This window comes from Lethenteron reissneri, chromosome 43 (genome assembly GCF_015708825.2).
Source record: "Lethenteron reissneri isolate LAM-NWPU_2019-01 chromosome 43, ASM1570882v1, whole genome shotgun sequence".
Taxonomy (NCBI): domain Eukaryota; kingdom Metazoa; phylum Chordata; class Hyperoartia; order Petromyzontiformes; family Petromyzontidae; genus Lethenteron; species Lethenteron reissneri.
Window position 1 is genome coordinate 3,029,535 of NC_083821.1, and position 20,347 is coordinate 3,049,881.

The 20,347-nt window shown below is 51.7% G+C and overlaps 1 protein-coding gene across 1 annotated transcript in view; it reads left to right on the forward strand.

Annotated features, from left to right (window-relative positions):
* LOC133353339 (sodium-dependent lysophosphatidylcholine symporter 1-like) overlaps nt 1–20,347 on the forward strand; it is a 59,788-nt gene that overhangs the window by 34,480 nt on the left and 4,961 nt on the right. The window contains exons 8-11 of the mRNA XM_061569488.1: nt 1,913–2,034; nt 3,533–3,616; nt 12,959–13,042; nt 20,077–20,189. Of these exons, the coding sequence (XP_061425472.1) occupies nt 1,913–2,034; nt 3,533–3,616; nt 12,959–13,042; nt 20,077–20,189 (403 nt within the window). The remainder of the gene's footprint in view (nt 1–1,912; nt 2,035–3,532; nt 3,617–12,958; nt 13,043–20,076; nt 20,190–20,347) is intronic.

Below are 20,347 nucleotides of genomic sequence, written 5' to 3' on the forward strand. Positions count from 1 at the left end.
AAAATGGGGAGTGCAGCGATCAGCGCGCTGCACTACGAACCCGGCGACCCGAGTTCGATTCCCGCTCACGGCCAACACCGCTGGCGATTATCTGAACCAGTTCTGGGCTTCCCCTAGGTCGAGTCAGCCTCAAACAAGTAGCAGGGAGACAAAGGCGGCAGAGCGTGATGTTGGCCACCCACCCCCTTGTGTGCCCTCCCAGCCTTCATATGTGCTCGCTTAACAGCACTTGCCCCAGCAGTGTGTTAAGCCTATATGGGGGATCTTTGTCTTTGATGGGGAGATGGGTGACGGTGGGAAGCGGTATTGTAGCGTCTCGCGCGCTGCGCTACAAACCCGGCGACCCGAGTTCGAGTCCCGCTCACGGGCTGTCCGTGATGAATATCTGAACCGGTCCTGAGCCTCCCCTAGGTCGACTGGGCTTCAAGTGAGTACCTGGTGGGGGTGTGTAAACATCAGCGGTGGGGAGACAAAGGCGGCCAGGCGTGGTGTTGGCCACCCACACCCCCTTGTGAGCCGCGCCGACCCTCACAGGTGCTCGCCAACAGTCCATCAAGACGAAACTAGGGGGGGGATCTTTGCCTTTGAGCGACGGTGACCGGCACTGCGCCACAAACCCGACGACCCGAGTTCCGTTCCCAGTCTTGGCTAACGTCAAGCCTTTAGGAGAGTGGGCCAACCACGCCGGCGCTCGGTTGTCGCCATCGTGGCCTCCGACCGTTCTGCGTAGGCTACACACGGGGTGGGCAGAGGTCGCAACCGGGTACCCGATACCCGTACCCTACCCAATACCCGGCTACCCGTACCCGGCCGGGTATGGGTACGGGTACCCGTTTGCGACCCTGGTGCGGCCGGGTACGGGTAAGGAATCAAAACCCGTTTGCGACCTCTGGGGGTGGGGGGGGGGGCTTTGTCGTGAGCACACGTAGTGTCTCATTAGCTAAAGCGCACACAGAGAGTCGGGGGGAGGGGGGGGCCCCTGCTGTGGTGCTCCGCACAACAATGGCCCTTTGAGCAGGCCCAGCGAAGGGGGGGGGGGGGACGGAGACGGTGGCCAACAAACATCCCCCTCGCCGGCGCGGCGTCTAATCGCCGCGAGGGGCGGAGGGAGGGAGAAGGTCTCTTCGTCGCCGTCAAAGCACAAGCCACAACCTGTCTCCCGTGCCAGCGGAAATCTCCCCCACCCCCTGAATCCGGGGGGGGGGGGGAAGAAAGAACAGGGACAATGGGATCGTCTTAGAACTCGGAGAAGTTTCGGCTTTGCGAGTTGGGTCCTCGCGGTGCCACGCAGGAGGTCGTGGGTTCGACTCCGACCCCCGTGACGCCTGCTGTGTATTTGGTGTTTGCGTGTCGTTCTCCCCGTGGCCGCGTGGGGTTTTCTCCGGGTCCCCTCTGGCTTTCCCCCCCTCCACGTTTGGAGTCGAAGTCGCGCGTTTTAGAGTAATTTGGCTGCGGTGCATTTCCACGTGGTGATGACGAGCCACTTCGTCGAGCTATCGTTTGTGGCCAGGTCGCATCTGGTAAAAAAGAGCTACATAGCTTAGTGGGCCTTACCTGGTAAAAAAAAAAATGTTTTTAGGTAATAGCTCCCTCCAGTCCCGCACACTGCTGGTTTCAATTCCACGTCAAAATCCCACGTGAGCTCCTTCCTCAGATTAATCCACATTTGTGTGGGGAGGTGGGTGGGAAAAGAGCTGGGCAGGGTGGGGTACAAGCCACGATGTTGCACGTGATGATAAAATAGTCGGACAGCAATATCCCGGTTTCCGTTAAGCGGCTTTTTAATTGCAACGGTGATGATGATGACGCAGGGTGGCGATGTGACGACACTGCTGATGATGACGGCGACGATGATGACGTATCACAACGATGACAACAAGGGTGTCCCCCGTGCGCGCCGTACCGTTCGCAGACGGGAATTGCTCGCAGACGGAGAAGCTCGTGCCGTTCGCCACGGGCGTCCGCCTGGTGCTGCAGCACGGCCCCTACATGAAGCTCATCTTCGCCTTCCTCTTCACCTCGCTGGGATTCCTGGTGAGTGTGCTCGCTCCGCCGACGCACGCAACGTTCGAGGATGCATCCGTCAATCGATCGATCGAACGCGATTTCTTTTTGAAGGCCCCTTTTTCGTAAACACCGAGACGCAGCGATAAGAATGAGCGCGTCCCTGCTGGCTTACGGAGCTCGGATAGCGCCGGTCACCGACGTTTGCCGCGGCCGGTGATCGAACTCGTGTCACCGGGACGTGGCGGTGTGAGCCCGAGTCGCCGATGCTGCCGGTCGCAGCCCCCCCCCTCCTTTTCGATCTGAAACGCGACAAACGCGTCTCAGGAGGTCGTGCTTATTTTTCGTAGCCGCATCTTGTGTTGGTTGCAGCGGCTTTTGGTGGCATCTGCGGCATCACTGTGAGATGTTGTGCCGGCGTAATGTCAACAAAAACTCAAACCTCGTCCTCCTCTCTCTCTTTCTCGCCTTGGCGTCTGTTTTATCCCGAAACAAGACGCGGTGATTATGCAACATCTCCTTGCAAGCCACACGCTCGGACACTTTGCTTTGTTAACGACCTCGCCTGGTATACCTAACCCTGACGCCTTCTGTATATTTGGAGCTTGCATATACTTGCATATACTATCTCACTGTGGTCGCGTGGATTTTTCTCCGGGTCCACCGGTTTTTCCCTCCACATTGAGAACCAACAAGCGTTGAGAGTATTTTGGCTGCTTTAAGTTTCCGCACAATAAGCCACCTCATTGGGCTCTCATTCGTGGCTCAGTTGCTTCTGAAAAAGAGTTATACAGCTCAGTGGTAAAATATATATATTTTTTTATTGTTGTTGTTCGTTCGTTTCTCAGTCCGCTTGTCCTGGTGAGGGTTGTGACGGCAGCATGTTGAGTAGTGGCGGTCCAGACCTCCCTCTCCTTGGCGACAGATTAGCTCTTCCTGGGCAAATCCCAGGCGTTCCCAGGCCAGCGTTGCCGGCTTGTGCCGCATCGCGTTTAGCGGCATATAAAAGGGCAATTTGAGCGGTGATTCTGTAACTATTCTGCTTGTTTTACCCAGCGAAGGTTTGCCGAGCATCGATAATTATCGTTTCCTGCCACGTTTTTCATAATAGGGGGCAGGTGGGTGATGTTGCTTGCCCTGTGCAATCCCATTTGGGCAACTTGCAGGAAACATGCCAGCCTGTGGGAAGTTTTGGCCCTATACCGGTTAAACCACGTGGCGGCTTATTTCAGTTTAACACGTAGGGCTTTCGCGACCGATATCAACTACAACACAGTTTTTTTTTTTCAACCGGAGAACCCGGAGGGAACCCACGCGGAAGAGTGAGAGAAGAGTGAAACGGACAAATGCCACGCAGGGAGAGAAGAGCGCCCGGGTCACGAATCAAACCCCCAGGTCCCTTCTTGCTGTGGGGCACGAGCGTCAGTTGCCACTGCCCCGCCAAATTGCCCACCGGTGATGACAGCTGCCTATGATTGTGAGTGGCAGTGGTCTAAACTTTGTTGTTGTTGTTTTGTTGTTGTTGCAGCTGGTGGAGGGAAATTTTGCTCTTTTCTGCGTTTACACGGCCGGGTTCGAGAATAACCTCCAGCACATCGTGCTGACGATCCTGGTGAGTAAACTACACCTATTTTTATTTTATCAGGTAAGACCCACTGGGCTTGTATAGCTCTTTTTCAGAACCAACCAGGCCACAAATAATCGCCCAACGCAGTGGCTCATCGTCGCGTGGAAATGAATGTGGAGGGAAAACCGGAAGACCCGGAGAAAAATCCACGCGACCACGGGGAGAAAGACATGCAAACGGGCGTCAGGGTCAGGATTGTACCCGCGTTCTCTTGTATACCAGGCGAGGTAGTTAACATCTCGCCACCGTAGCTCTTATTGCAGTGTTGAACCCTGCAATCGCACGGAGGGTGGCCCACCGCCGTTCCCCTCCTCAAACAAATATCACCTGTTCCATCATCGGTTATTTCCCATTCGGCCCTGCGCGGGTGACTTTTCCCCACTGCGGCGTACTATTATACGTATGTGTACAACGCTAGTGAATCTAAATGTGTGTATATATATAAAATTTGGAAATGTCACGGTTTGAAATGTCACTGTTTGCGACCGCATCAAATGTTCAATGTTTATTTATTTTTTACCAAAACTGTTTCCAAGTCTGACAAAAAGCATTTGAGGAATGGGAAGTGAAATTCACATGGCAGAGTGGCCTCGGTGAATCATTCACTCTTAGGGTTTATTTTTATTTTTTGACCTCGATCACACACACACCGCTCAATATCGATGATAATACTGTCGGTCCCCGCTTCTGCCGGGGCCAGGATTAACCCTCGCTCGACTCCGTACGATGGAATCACAGTTGCTGAGCATAGGCCTTGCATCATGTCAGGCGGGCAGTAACAAACAACACTATCAAAGTTGTTAACAGATAATAGTAAATAATAGTTTTTTTTTATAGAGCAAGGTTACTATGAAAACTTGACGATGGGAGGGAATTTCCAAAGTTGAGCAGTGTGCGTTAAAGAAGCGGAGAGGAGATCTGACCTGCAGTATGATGAATGTGTGGGTGAGTGGGTGATTGGTTGAGTCTGTTGTTGTGACCATCAGTGTGATGGATGAGACGAAACACGGGTGGAAAAAGGAGCGGGTGAAATTAATGAGAAGAGCTTCACCACGACGATGATAGCGGCGGCGAAGGGGAGTTATGACGGGACGACTGACCGCCGACGAGCGAGCAATCGGAGTGAATCGGTGAGCGCTGCGACCGTCAATCGGCGTGATCGCTGGACGTTGCATTCTGTCGGGTGCCGTTAGGTCAGGAGCCGCAGTGCTCAACATGGGCAAGAGGCATCGATGAGTGCCGGTACAAGAAGGGGGCAGACAAAATCCTTTGGGGGGTGGGCTCGCAATCGAAAGTGTGCAACCGACCCACGCCGCGCCGCCACGGTCTTTCGATAGCCGGGCTGACGGCGGGCATCGGTGCACAACGTGAATCGGACCGCGTCGCGGCCCGCAGGGTCGGGGGTTTCTCATCACGAATTGAAGCCATCGAGTCGAGCTCGCGCCATATTCGGAGGGATCCAGGCCATGCCTGCGGGCGGGCGAGCGGGCGGGTGGCTGAGTTGACGTGTCGGTGAGGGAGCACACGATCGAATTCATTGCACGAGCTGTTGGACCAGACTCCGTGCGCTCGCGAGCCCTGCACCCGCGCCAGCGGGACGAGGAGGCGGGCGCGCCATCGCGAGCGCCGTGCAGTCCTCATCAACGACACCCTCGTGGGTTTAATCTCGCCCCCCCCGCCCCCCACTGCCCCCCCCCGCCACTGCCCCCCCTCACCGCCCCCCCGGCGCGGCCGACTGCCACGGAAGGTCGCCGCTTGGCCGGCACCGACTTGGCGGGTGGCACAATCCGTTCGCTTGTTCCCAACACGACGGATGAAACTAAAATCGGTGCAGTCATTCGAGCAGAGCTACAGAGGAGATAAAGGAGGTTAAAGCGCAGCCCTGCAATAGCTCGCTGGCAACACCGCTGGCGGAAGGGCCCCGCACTTAAGAGGAACCCCCCCCCTCGCCCGCCAGAAGGTGGTATTTGGCCTACTCTTCCACTCTTGCGAGATGTCTTGGAATAGGTGAAAGTACCCGCACTTTACCCCACCGCAACGTGACCAAAACGAACGACCTGCTGGGGTGGACGGAGGATGCGGCGGCGACGACTTCACGAAACTCGCCCCCTCATTGTTTTTCAGCTGCCCCGCCGGGAGATTGAGTCGAAGGGGGCCGCATCTTGGATTGCGCGTCCGGTGTGCGAAGTGTTCGCTCCGTGGCACGAGATTGTAAATCCATCAAGGAGATGGGAGCCGAGAATTTGGCTCGCGCGCAGTTGTGCTGGGTGGGTGACTAACATTGCAAGAGCTTGAGAGATGGCGTAGCCTTGGGGGAGGCCTTCATCCAGCCGTGGGTTGATGATGGCTCACGACGACGATGACGACCGGTCATTATGTACACCACGCCGTCAGTCCACACTGCTGGATGATGGGCTCCCGCATACCGTGTTGGTCACGGGTGGGTTTGTCTGAACATCACCATTCTGGTCAATGTGGGTCGGTCGGTGTGGGTGGGCGGGGCTCGTAGAGGCGGAGGCTGCGTCACTCGGGAAGGAGGAGGAGGTGGCTCGTTAAACGGGTTAATTGAAGCGAGGAGACCGCGGTTGAGGGCAGTTTGTGCCCCCTTTGAATTCGTTCCAGGAGAACGAGCGTGGGGGTGAAGTCGTTTGTTTGACGACGATGAGCGCGCACGCACGCACTCGCCGCACCGTCGCTTCTGAACGGGCTGTCGAGCCAACGCGTTCGCCATGCTAATTCACGAGATCCGGCACAGATGGGACTGCTAGCCAGAGAGTGGATCTCTTAGTGAATTCACGAGATTCAGTACAGATGAGGCTGCTAGCCAGAGAGTGGATCTCTTAGTGAATTCACGAGATTCAGTACAAATGAGGCTGCTAGCCAGAGAGTGGATCTCTTAGTGAATTCACGAGATTCAGTACAGATGAGGCTGCTAGCCAGAGAGTGGATCTCTTAGTGAATTCACGAGATTCAGTACAAATTAGGCTGCTAGCCAGAGAGTGGATCTCTTAGTGAATTCACGAGATTCAGTACAGATGAGGCTGCTAGCCAGAGAGTGGATCTCTTAGTGAATTCACGAGATTCAGTACAGATGAGGCTGCTAGCCAGAGAGTGGATCCCTGAGTGAATTGACGAGATTCAGTACAGATGAGGCTGCTAGCCAGAGAGTGGATCCCTGAGTGAATTTACAAGGCACAGTACAGACGAGACTTTGCCAAAGAGTGGATCTCTTAGTGAATTCACGAGATTCAGTACAGATGAGGCTGCTAGCCAGAGAGTGGATCCCTGAGTGAATTCACAAAGCACAGCACAGATGAGACTTTGCCAAAGAGTGGATCTCTTAGTGAATTCACGAGATTCAGTACAGATGAAACTTTGCCAACGAGTGGATCCCTGAGTGAATTTACGAGGCACAGTACAGACGAGACTTTGCCAAAGAGTGGATCTCTTAGTGAATTCACGAGATTCAGTACAAATGAGGCTGCTAGCCAGAGAGTGGATCTCTTAGTGAATTCACGAGACTCAGTACAGGTGAGTATTCTAGCGAGAGAGAGCACAGAGTGCACGATGTTTTACGGTCATTATACGCCACGTGTAACAATTTTGCTGCAGGATAAAAAAACAAGTATCAATTAAATATAAAGGAAGCTATTCCCCTTTTGCCTGGAAGGAAGTGGCATTCACATTTCCCCCTTTCTCGCGAGAAGAGGAAAGAAAAACCCAGCTGGAGTAATTTTCGGTCATTGAATTCTAGATTTGAAGGTTTCGTGACTGCAATGATTCATACTCTTAGGTTTTTTCGGTAAAGTCACGTAAAATGTTTTTTTTTTCATTATAATTTTTTATTATTATTATAAAAAATATATTTTTTTCTTTTTTTTTACCGACGTGACTTTACCGAAAAACCTAAGAGCATTCGGTCATTGAATTTGCATGCGCGAACACGCAACTTCTGTGGGGGAACCAGGTGGCTTAGCAGTCAGAGCTCTGAGCCTGTACCGCTTGTGATTAAACCGGGTCTTCGAGTGCGGCGAGTTGATGGTATCAGCCCGGTAACCAATGACTGACCCCCGCTTAGGTCAATCACGACTGTGAAGTTATGTTTTGCCCTAAATTTGGATACACTCCAGCTCTGAGGATTGAACAAAAATCAGTTTGTCATGCGATGAACGTTGGTCTCTCCGCGACGAGAAGGTGCAAAGCGCAGCCACCGCCACTCGGCCTGTGTGGGACCACAAGCCACTTGGAGCGCACAGCTCGGAGGTAGCTCTGGGGTATCCGCTTCCACGGGGCCGTCTTCGAATACGTAGTCTCGTCGCACTGTTCTGCGAGATTTCCCAACGGATTCTTCGGCTCCTGACGACGCGACGGCCATAGCGCAATTGAGATAGAACTCGGATAAATTATAACACACATATATACAGAATAAAGAAATACAGCGGTCGTATCTTGTCGGGAGCTGTAGCTGGACAGACCGTCACGTCGCGAATACGCGTGAGAGATGGCGACGCCTTGGGGGCAGGCCTTCATCCAGCAGTGGATCGATTGTGGCTGCCGATGATGAAGCAGCAGCAGCTGCAGCAGCAGCTGTGAGATGAATAACGCAGTGGCAACGTTTTCCAAACATAAAGGAGGGGGTTAGAACGACGGATGAATCGATCAAGTTCCGGATCTTGAGCACGCGAACACAGGGGGGCAGTCCAATCGTGGTTGCTGAGAATCGATGGCAACCCCTTGTCAGAGCCTCGCTTATTGCAGACCAATTCAGACTTGATTGGTCAACTCGTGCCTCTTATAAATCTGAACGTTCATTCAACGAAGTCCCATCATAAGGAACAAACCCAGACGAAAGGCATTACAAATGTTTTGCCCGTATTGAAATGTGTGTTTTTTCGTTGTATGGACCTGAAAACTCAATTTCCCTGTAATACAAAAATATAATACAGCAGTGGAATTGCTGGATTATATTTCTCCCGCCTGAGGACGACCGCTTGTGTTGCGATCGAAACGTCGTGATTTATTTTTATCTTCTACCTACGCGACTTTACCGAGAGAACCAAAGAGTATGGATTCCTGCAGTCACGAAAGCTTCAAATAAAGCTATAAAGATATTTTTCACAGATGTCCTGCAAAGGGGCAGGTAAATAGCGTTACAACAAACAATACAGACACGTGATAGTAGTGCAAAATACAAGGTGGGTAAACAAAGCACCCAAAAACATCCAAACTACAACCAAACTATCTCCATCCTACCAGGCAAAGCCTACCGAGGTGTTTGCACATCCTGATGGGGTTCTGTTCTCTCGCTGTTCCTGTAAAACAAATCAAACCTCAACTTCGGTCGTCTGTGCCTTTATTCTGAGGCCACGCGGTGTTTTTCTTGACGACTTGTGTCGAGAGATTCTTTGTTTATTTTTACACGTTTTTATTTAACTCATTCTGTTGTTGTTGTATCCTCAAATCTTGCAACTCAATTTTAACCCACTTCCCAATGTGGTATCGACTGTAAACTTGGTATACTTATGTCATGCTGATGACAATACTATAGTCTATCATAAAAATAAAAATACATATTTTTCAACATTATTTTTTAGATGTTATGTTTCGGCTTGGGTCTAATTGTCCACGGTCAACTGACGTTGGCTGTAATTGGCCACGGTCCCCTTACGTTATGGCAAGCTTCGGGGCCACTTCCTGGAGTCGTGGAGTTCCTCCATTACTCCAGTACATTCATGTTAAAAGCGTGTTTAAAAAAAAGTTTTAAAAAATATTACTTATTATTTTTTGTGCCGCTGTCGCGAACTGTTATGGTATCCCCGCCAAAAGCATCGTCAGCATCACCACCGCCACCGTCGCATTGTGAACGTTAGGGGCCGTCCATAAATGACGTCACGCACCTAGGGGGGGGGGGGTCAGCCATTTGTAACGATGTGTGACGAGGTGGGGGGGTTTGAGAAACGTGACGTCACATGAAAATGCGCAACTTGAAATAAATATAGACAATACGTTCTACTTAATAAAATAGACTTTTTAATGTTTTCTTATCCAACATCAGAGTGCAGCGCCACATTAAATACGCACTACAATGACAATAGTTTAAAGCGATTTGAAGCATGTTTTCTTTTTTGGGGGGGGGGGGGGCAGAGCTTTGTGACGTCATATTTGAGGGGGGCGGGGTTCTGACTTTTTGTGACGATGGGGGGGGGGGGGTGGCCCAAAATCGCGTGACGTCATTTATGGACGGCCCCTTGTGCGTTGGGCCTTGTGTCGTAGGTTCGATCCCCGACCCTGCTGCCGCTGCCACTGCCGCTGTATATTTGGAGTTGCCACGTCTCTCTCCCTCCGTGGTCGCGTGGATTTCTTTCCCTCCGGGTCCTGCGATTCTTTCTTGCCCTCTCCGTTCAAGAACACTGTGTAACAAACATTGTTGTTTTGTGTTCCTGTGTACTAAGTGTTATTTTCCAATTGCTTAAGCCTCGAAAGTACAGAACATGGCTATTGTTCCCCAGAAACTTTGCGTTTGTGACCAGCACAGTGATATTTTGAAATGTGCCTATTTTCAATGAGAAAACGCGGTGTGCATTTGTGTCATTCCCTTCACGTAAAGTCCTGCTCACAAAAGCAACGTTTGTGGGGAATAGCCATTTTATATACTAAGCAATTAGAAAATAACACATTTCGATTTAAAGCTTTCGTGACTGCAGGGATTCATCTTCTTGGTTCTTTCGGTAAAGTCACGTAGAAGGGAAATAATAAAAATAGAACATAATAAAATACAATTCTCACGACGTTTCGGCCACAACGCAAGCAGCCGTCCTCGGGTGAAGAACAGGTCTGTCGGATAGATAGACCTGTTCATTCAGACGCTGTCTTTCCGACAGACCTGTTCTTCACCTGAGGACGGCTGCTTGCGTTGTGGCCGAAACGTCGTGAGAATTGTATTTTATTATGTTTTATTATTTTTAGAAAATAACACTTACTATCCAGGAACAAAACTCGTGTTACATAGTGTAATCAACAGTTATTTGGCGAAAAGGCTGCTGCTGCTGCCCTACATGTCCACAACGTGACACTACGAATTTTCGTCGAGCTGTCATTTGTGACGGACCCACGTGGGGCAGTGAGGGTGTTGCCCTCACACGCGGTGACGACTAAACGCAGCTCCAAGTTTTCGCCGTGAGTCACTAACGAGAGAACATTTATCGCATTCCGAGGACCCAACATCGACGGGTACGTTCACTCACACACACACTGCCTGCGGTGTTCCTTCCTACCCTTCTCTCCTCCCTCCCTCTCTCCCCACATGGTGCTCGCCCTCCCACTCGAGGTGGCGTGATAGAGGAAGCCACCCAATCCCTTCTCGCTCGCACCACCCCTCCCCGCTCGCTCCACGAGGGGGTTACTCCGAGTCAACGCGAAGAGGACACTCCTCCTCGCGTATTCTCAGCACGCACGGCACGCCACGCCACGCAAGGCCACCTACACAAAAAAATTGCAACAAAAATCAGACGCCGATTTCCCCACCCCATCTCGCCCACTCGCCCAAGTGCTGCTGCTGCTGTTAGCGAGTAGCACCTATGAAGGCCGGCACGGCACGCGACCCAACATGATCCATCGTACAGTTTTTTTTTTAGTTAGATCGCGTAAATGTAAATGCGTCGTTCAACCCGCCGTTCACCACCCGACACAGCCAATTAGTCAGGCTCGTCACGTAAACGGAACGCGCCAATGCGTTACCAGTACAGCACAAGCCGGTTGTGTGTTGCAGAGCGACGCGCTGTGTCTACCGTGACGAATGAAACCGCGTGTGTTTTCAGCGTCCCTTGATTTAGGGCAGAGATGCTCCCCGCTCTGCCTATTTTGAAACATCGAGACTTGTCCAGCAAAACGCACCTTGCGTCGAGCGCGGCGGCTGGCTTACACATGGTGGCGAAACGAAGATCAGCGTACCAGTCCCATACGTAGTGGCGTAAAGCGCGTGAGAATTTGGAGAGAGAAAAAACACGTTTGCGAATGTGCATGCACGCTGGCCGATGATGACACTTCATTCACGTTGAAGTAATTGGCAATGTCACGAATGTCGTCATGATTTGGCCAAGATTCGGTTAAAATAGTCGATTATTTTTGTTGTTGTTGTTGTGTCTCGTGTTTTTTTACCACTTCACTTGTGTTGACTGAAGACAAAAATAATAATAATGATGATGCCCGTCTATTTTGCACAGCTGTGTGTTCGCCCCAGTTGGCCGAAGCGTAATATTTGCATGTGGTGACTGTCGCAAATCAGTAATACGATGGCGCTTTCACACGCGCGATTTGGCACATCGTTAAACCCGATTACTCATGCGGTAATCCACCCGTTACTTCTGTACTTGGTCACGATTCGATTCAATAATTAATTCTCCACCCCCCTGCCCTCTTACATCTTTGAACCATTTCATCTATTTAAATCAACCCAAGCCTCTCCCAAATCACGTAGCTTGTGTCTATCCACCCCCACTCTGCATCATTCCCCTGTGATCCGTAGATTTCTCCGTTTAAATCAGCTGAGTCCTCCCCCAAATCACGTGGCTTGTGGGTGACCAACCCCCCCACTCTGAATCTGTGCCCTCTTCCTGCCCGCTGTGAAAACAGACGCCGATCTGTGCAGCAGCATCGAGGCCCTTGAACGTCAACGACTGTTCAATTGAACGTCGCTCTGTGGCAGCGTGGAAGGGGAAAGTGTGACCCACAAGAGTCGCCCAGCGGTTCGCTCGCTTCAAGGGCACCTCAAGAAGTCGTTGTTGCGACGTGAGCTTCCGCGGACTGTGCTCTAACGCGGCCGTTCTGCTGTGTGAGCGTCAGAGGTCGCAACCGGGTACCCGATACCCGTACCCTACCCGATACTCGGCTACCCGTACCCGGCCGGGTACGGGTACGGGTAGCCGTTTGCGACCCTGGTGTGGCCGGGTACGGGTAGGCCGTGAGTCACTGGTGAGTCACCATTTGTCACTCATTTCGGGTAGGGTACGGGTACGGGTAGGGAACGGGTACCCATACCCGGCCGGGTACAGGTACGGGTACCCGTTTGCGACCCTGGTGCGGCCTGGTACGGGTAAGGAATCGAAACCCGTTTGCGACCTCTGCTGTGTGAGCGTTCCGATGTATATACAAAACTTTTTGCCCATGCAGCTTTTGTCGTGAGCAGGACAAACTCTGGACCGGTGTCAACTTCAAAGCCCCCAGGACTCCTCGGCGTGCGCCGGGTTTCTGCCGCAAGATGAATCTCGAATGGTCCTCGCCCCGATCGTCGCTTAACGCGCCGCCGTGTGTGTGTGTTGTCGTTGGCAGGGCACCGCTGCGCTCTCCATCCCGCTGTGGCAGTGGTTCATGGGGAAGTTCGGCAAGAAGACGGCCGTATACGTTGGCATGCTGGTAAGTGAGAAACAGCGTGCGACGTCCGTGTCGGCTCGGCTTACTAAAATGCATTCTTTAACCAAGCCGTCATCGTCGGTCATGATTGATCCACTGCTGGATTAAGGCCTGCGCAGGCAACCGCCAACTCCCGTGGTCGTGCAGCGTCATAATCCACCCAGCACCTGCACGTGAACCGATTTTATTGCTCCATCTCCTCCGTGGTGGTCCGCCCGGACGTGTTCTCTTGCTTAGCCCACCGCTCTGTTATTATAATTTTCATGCGTTGACAACATTAATTTACAGCTCCATCTCAATGCACTGCTGGATGAAGGCCTCCCCATTCCGCTTGGGTCTCGCGGGTTGATCGACCATACTTCACCACGCCGGTCAGTCCGGGTTGGTGAATTGTGGGGCTCGGGTATAACATGTGATTTGTTAGAAACACTTTTTTGTGTTTAGTTTAAGTTGTCCTTCCCCTCCGCACCTCCGATTGGCACGTTTGTCTACGTACGGTGCGAAAGAAGATCAAGCCTACATGCACACAATTAGTCTGTGCTGCTATCATATTGCCTGCGTGGCCAAGCGGGCTAAGTTTTGCCCAAAACCTGGGCAGCTGGCCTCAAAAAACTGAAATCGACTCGTGTGTAATCAAGTTTATACAGGAAGTGGTCACGTTTTGCCACCGGCTGATAAATCTCCCGCTTTTTCTCAAACCCACAACGATTGTAGACACGCCGCATGCACGCGCGCACGTGTGTGTGTGTATGCGCTATGAACCACTTTCGCACTGTACGTAGCCAACCGTGCTAATCGGAGGTGCGGGGGAAGCACAACAAACTAAAACACAAAATAGTGGTTCTAAAGAAACGAGTTTCCAATCTAGATTTGAAAGTGCGTAGCTCCAGTGGCTTGATGAGTTGGTGTTGGTGATGATGAGGTGGCGATGGTGATGAGGTAGTGATGATAAGGTGGTGATGGTATGCACGGTGAACTTCTTTCGCACCGTACGCTGACAACTGTGCTAATCGGAGGTGCGGAGAAGGACCACCAACTAAAACACAAGAAGCAGTCCTCGCCAGCGCACTGCTGTGGCCGTTAAAGTGGCGCACAGCGCGTTGCTGAAACGAAGCGATGTTGAAATTGCACGGCGCGCTAACGGCACGCACAGACACACACACATAGACACACACACAGACACACACACACAAAGACAAAGACTATCCGTATAGCCTTAACAGACCAGTAGGGGCAAGTGCTGTTAGCGAGCACCTATGAAGGCCGGCATGGCACACAAAGGGAGTGGGTGGCCAGCACCACGCCCGCTCGCCTTTGTCTCTCCAGTGGCGATGTTTACACACTGCACCATGTACTCATTTGATGCTGAGTCGACCTAGGGGAGGCCCATGGCCGGTTTCAGATAATCGTCACTGGTGTTGTCCGTGAGCGGGAATTGAACTCGGGTCGACGGGTTCATAGCGCAGCGCGCTAACCGCTACAGTACCGCTCCCCACACACAGACACACAATAATTAATTTACCCAGACGGACTCACGTTTCATTAGCTAAACGTGATACGTGATATCGGGGCAGCCTGTGGGAATTTTGGATCAATGATTCCCATTTGTTTAAGTAGACAAACCCCTCCACCGGTTTTCGTCTTTCAGGGTCTCTTCAGCAGAGCCTGTGTCCAACCTTTTATTAGGAGTGGAACGATGTTACCTGTCCCCTGCCCGTCCAGAGATTCCACACTTTGATACGATTCCTTTCCAGAGTGGGCTATAACTTTGTATTCTGTTTTCACCGTCTCATTTGTATACTAGTTTTTTTTCTCTCGAACGAAGTCGTTAGTAAAATTTGCTTGGCCGTTTGCATAATTGTGAAATGTGCATACGATTTGCGTCCATCGGACATAGTCAAACGCTGGGCGTGCAATTCCGTGCGCGCATGGTGAGCATAATCGTTCATTCTACAGTCGATGCATCCTAAAATGGTTATAATAGTTGAAATAATTTTGTTGTATTTTGGTGTACTTTGTGAAAACGGCATCGCAAATTGCTGTAGAGTTCGTAACGCTCCAGAACCGGCCCCAGTTGTTGCCCAAGCTCTGTGGCCCTGTATCCTGATGTTTGGCCAGCTCCGTGGAAAAAAAGTGAGTCATAATGACCTTTCGTTTATCCACGAAGAATTATAAATCATCGTTGGAAAAGGAAAGTCCATCCTAAGCAATGATAACTTTTAAAATCGAGGTTTCTCTTGGAATATGTGGGCTATTTTTGGGGGTTTTCATGATCCTCTTTTAGTATTTGTCCGTTACCCTATATTATACATTATTTATTACGACCCAATTTCTACAAAACGCAGCTAGCGCGTCACAGGAGAACAGCCTCTGTGTTCTTGTGTTTTGGCCTCATAGGGAAAAAAACGTGGAGATCAAAGGACACGTGCAGGGCACTTCTCAAGAAGTGGATGTTGGCCAAAGGTCTGGACTGGCAGGCAAGGAATGGAATGTCCCCCTTGCCCTCCCCTCGACAGGGTCGACAACTGGGGAGATGGAGCAATAAAATCAGTTCTTGCGTAGGTGCTTGGTAGAATATTATTATTATACCGCAGAGGGAGGTGGCAGTGGCCTGGAGAATGCTTCCCGTGTAGCCTGCAACAGACGGTTGGTGCGAGTGTTGTTAGCGAGCACCTAACGAAGGCCGGGCATGACACGCGAAGGAGGTGGGTGGCCAGCAACACGCCCGGCCGCCTTTGTCTCCCCAGCGGTGATGTCTAAACGTACGTATGTTGGACTTATTTCGCGCCTCCGATTCGCGCGGTTGGCCACGTGCGGTGCGAAGGAAGTTCAACGTTTCACACAACGCGATTACACGATGTGGCGACGTCAACGCCGCTTGGTGGCGAACGGCGACTGTCGCGTGAAGATGCGGTGATTCGCTCACTGTGACGTGAACCCCATTGATTCTATACCTGGCTGCGGATAGCGACGTGTCTGTGTCTGTGTTCCTGGCCACATCACCCCACCCACTTATGTCCCTTGCCAGCCTTAATAGGTGCTCTCTGACAAGCTCTTGCCCCCCCCTCCCCCCCCCCACATAGGCTGTGTTTGGCGACACGGGGGCGACCATTGCCTTTTTACATCTTTGTTTTTGGAGCGCACGATAACACACGCCTCGCCGTCTATCTCTGCGTGCTTTATCTAAGTAGGCTATGGGGTGGGGTGGGGGGGGGGGTTGCGCGTTGATGACATTGCCAGCGTGCGGGTGAAAGTTCGCTGGCGATACGTTGCAGATAATTCCAGCTGTTTGCGGGGACTTCCACGCCACACGCGCGCGCACACACAGACGCAGGTCAATGTTCAGGGACCGATCTGCGCCGGGTCTCCACGTGGCAGAGGCCACTTGCGAAGCGTTTCCCAATATTTGTCCGCGACCACAACAACATCGCCGACGGGGTTATTCCTCGCCGTACGTCCGGGCCAGGGTTAGCGTGTTTCGTTGAAACTTCCTTTTGTCATCGGAAGAACTACTCGGACACTTCCGAACACCACGAAGATGTTCTCGCATGGCGGTGGCGACCGGGGGAATGAAGGGAATCGGAGAGAGATGGCAGAGTTCTGGAGGTCGCGACCGGACAAGAGTGGCCCAGGAGGAGAGAGAGGATGGATTGGGAGGGAATGGGGTGGGCGGATGGCAGTGGTAAGTGACAGGCTGACAACGATGACGACGGTCGGGAAAGCCTCGCCGAGTCTCGCGACATTTTTTTTCAGGAGGTGCCTCTTGGTAGGTTTTTTTTTGGGTGGAAGTTTTGCGAAATTCGTTTTTTGGCTTGATTGGGTGTCTCCTCCCGGATGTTGACGGCCGTCCACCCAGCCCAGCCCAGCGTCTCTCCTCATGGCGGGGCACAGTGACATCTGCAGGCTGGGAGTGGCCAGTGTTTTCCTTGCGCAGACGACGAGAAACGAAGGTTGAAAAAATAACCCGTAAAAACAAAGTTTTTCACTATAAATCCTTTATATGCGTGGCGGCTAGAGTCCTCTCGTCCTCTGGCTTGAGATGGCTGCCACCTATGGGTCAGATGATTGCATGGCACCATTAAGCAATTGGTAATTAAATATAATATTTTTGTCCTAAAAAGTGAAAAATTTAGGAAAATTTTTTTCACGAACATTAATTGTCACGCACAACGAGTCTGTGTGCAAAATGTCAGCTCGATTGGATCACGGGAAGTGGGTTAAAAAACGACCGAAAGATTTGCACGGTCGTAAGCAAGCAAGCAAGCGCGCAAGTGAACTTAATATAAAGGATTTAAAAAATAAGCGGAGATGTGGGTTTTTTTTACCCTTTCTGGCGATAAAACAGGAGTTGTGTTAAGATGGTCAAACAGCAAAGAGATACATGTTTCAAGTAATCAAGTCTGCGTTAACCACACGCAGTCCTTGTGGTGAACATGCAAAACGAACTTGCTCTGATCCTAAATGATGCATTGTCTGTGAGACTCATTGCCCTACACCAGAGACACAGTGGCCTTCTTCATGGCCGAGTCTCACCACCAGTGTCAGACCAGAGGACAACGCCAAGAGGCGGACAGCACAAAGACAATGCCGCGCGCATCAGAGCGTTCATAGCTCGCGGTGAGCAGCTATGAGAACAAAGATTATCCTCCCAGACTTTCTCTCGCCTCCATTGCAGTGGTTTTCAACAATTGTTGGGGCTACTGCGTTTGTTTCGACCGAGCAAGCCAACCCAACATGGTTCTGAGAAATAAATCTACGATTAAATGAACATCACTATTTTCACCAATTCGTCCCATTTTGTGAGGTATCCCGAACTCCGCTAGTAACTGCAAAAGCGAATGTAAGAACAACAAAAACAATAACGGACGCTCTCGCACGCGTTACGATGTTTCTCCGCGCTCCGTGGTTACTCTTGGAAACCCGCATTGTTTACGACCGATGCATTTAGAAAGCTCCTTTATATCCTTCCTGGGTCGCCGTACGGATTCAAATTGTTACCGCAGTTATTTTATCTTGCCAGTGATTATTCACCAACGGCTCCTCACGCGTCAGAGCATTTCACAACATTTCTAATTCGTCTAGCGGCATCCCTGGGGTAGGGTGGGGGGGGGGGTTTCTGGTACCAGCGGTTGAGAGCCACAATAGATTGGTTGGGCAAGTGCCGTTAGCTAGCGCCTGCGAAGGACCGGCACGGCACAACAGCCGCCACGCTCAGCCCACCTTTGTCTCCCCACGGGCACCCGTTTGAGGCCGAGGCGACCTAGGCGGGAGGTCCAGGAATCTGTTGGGATAATACCGCCGCTGGCTTTGATCGGCGGTCGTGAGCGGGAATCGAACTGGGGTCGACGGGTTCGTAGTGCAACCCATGATGATTATTTCACCATACTTGACCGTGCGGGTTGAAGGTTGGGGGCGGGGGGGATTTATTTTGCAAATCGTGATGTCACAATGACCCACGTGAGGATGAGCCCCCCCTCTGTCGTCAGACCTCTGAAGCTAAGCAGGGAATTTTGAGCCTGGTTTGTACTTGGCTGGGAGAGACTGCCTGGGAATGTAAAAAAAAAAACAGGCGCTGTAGGATTGGTGACCGAGGGTAAGGGAGCCTGGCTGTCTGTGCACGCGATGGATTGCTAAATCTATCTGTGCGGAGTTCCACGTGGTGGCTCTCCTCCCACACGAATCCAAAGTCATTGTTCGTGGAAATCTGCAAAAACGTCCTGATGTGACGAGACTCTCTCCTGACGAGACTCCGTGAGGATTTTCTTCGATAAGGAACATTGCTTTAATGCCTACCCATCTAAAAAAAATAGCATCCTCTAAATGTTAATAACATAACATCACTCCTGCCACGTCCACCCGCCCCTCCCCCCCAGCAAAATCCATTGTTGTACTATACTTATATGTGCTCTCCCGCATTGAGCAGAGTGGTCAAAAAATCTCCATGACCCGCACGGCGTGGGAGCGGCCTTCATCCAGCAGTAGATTTACACACAAGCTGTGAATTATTCTTTTATTATGTCATATTCAGTTCAGCGCGTAGGCTATCGTGTTCTTGCCTTGCATAAAAATATTAAAATACGAATCACGTAGCATCGACAGACAATGAATACCAAAGATTTTTTGATTAGAACGGTTGACTTGGATATTTTTAAACCGAAACTTAAACGAAAATTAATGTTATACTGTCCCCCGCTGGTTGTGTTGTGGTACTGGGATGTCCGATGTCGGGAACGGTCGCGTAGCGGTTAGCGCTTCGCTACGAATCCGGCAGACCGAGTTCGATTCCCGCTAACGGCCAACACCAGCGACGATTATCTGAACCGGTTCTCCCCTAGGTCGACTCGGCCTCAAATGAGTACCCGGTGCGGTGCGTACGCATCGCCACTGGGGAGGCAAAGGCGGTCGGGCGTGGTGCCAGCCATCCACCCCCTCGCGTGCGGTTCCTGGCCTTCATAGGTGCTACTCGCTAACGGCACTTGCCCCCACAGCCTGTTAAGCCTATCCAATGCAGAACAGAGATTCGATTCAGACGCATGGAGTCATTGCTTTTTTTTTTTACATTGTGGGTGAACGATAGCACCGCTAAGCGACTGCGGAGGTGACGTGAACTCGTGACGAACGCCGTCGTGTACGAATTGAAAAGGGCGTTTGCTTTTCCCCGGGTCCTTGGCTTCCCGCAGTGCGAAAGAAGTTCAGCGTGCATACGCGCAAATGTTGTGAAGGCTCCGCTGTTTGGTGTGCAGGAGGAGCCGTAAACCCCTGGCTCGCAGAAACAATGTGGACTCCCTCCTACATGAATAACACACCCATGGGTTGCTCGCTAACACCTGAATGTGCACCGCAGAGTGTGTTTGGTGGGGGAGGGCGGGGGAATTACGGCTGGTGATGATGATGATGATTATTCGTTTTTTTGAGAAACTGTCACCCTGTAGGATTAGAGGCTACGTCGACCCGTGGCGTCGTCTTCTCACCCGTGTCTCCCCCCTCCCTTGCCTCCTCCTCCCTTCCCCCCCCGCCCACCGTCTTCTCGTCGACAGTGGATCTTCCCGTTCCTCTGCATCCTCTACTTCATCTCCGATAACCTGGTGGTGGCCTACATTGTGGCCGCCGCATCGGGGATCAGCGTGGCCGCCGCGTACCTCCTGCCCTGGTAAGCGGTGACCTGAACCAGCTTCCCGTTCCGTTCCGATCGCGTACGTTCGCATCATCGGAACGGAATCGATTCGCGAACGGAACCGGAGAGTGAAAGGCCGCACGGCAGGGGGTAGTGGCACAGTCGTTAGGGTGCGGTCGTGGTCGCCACGGATC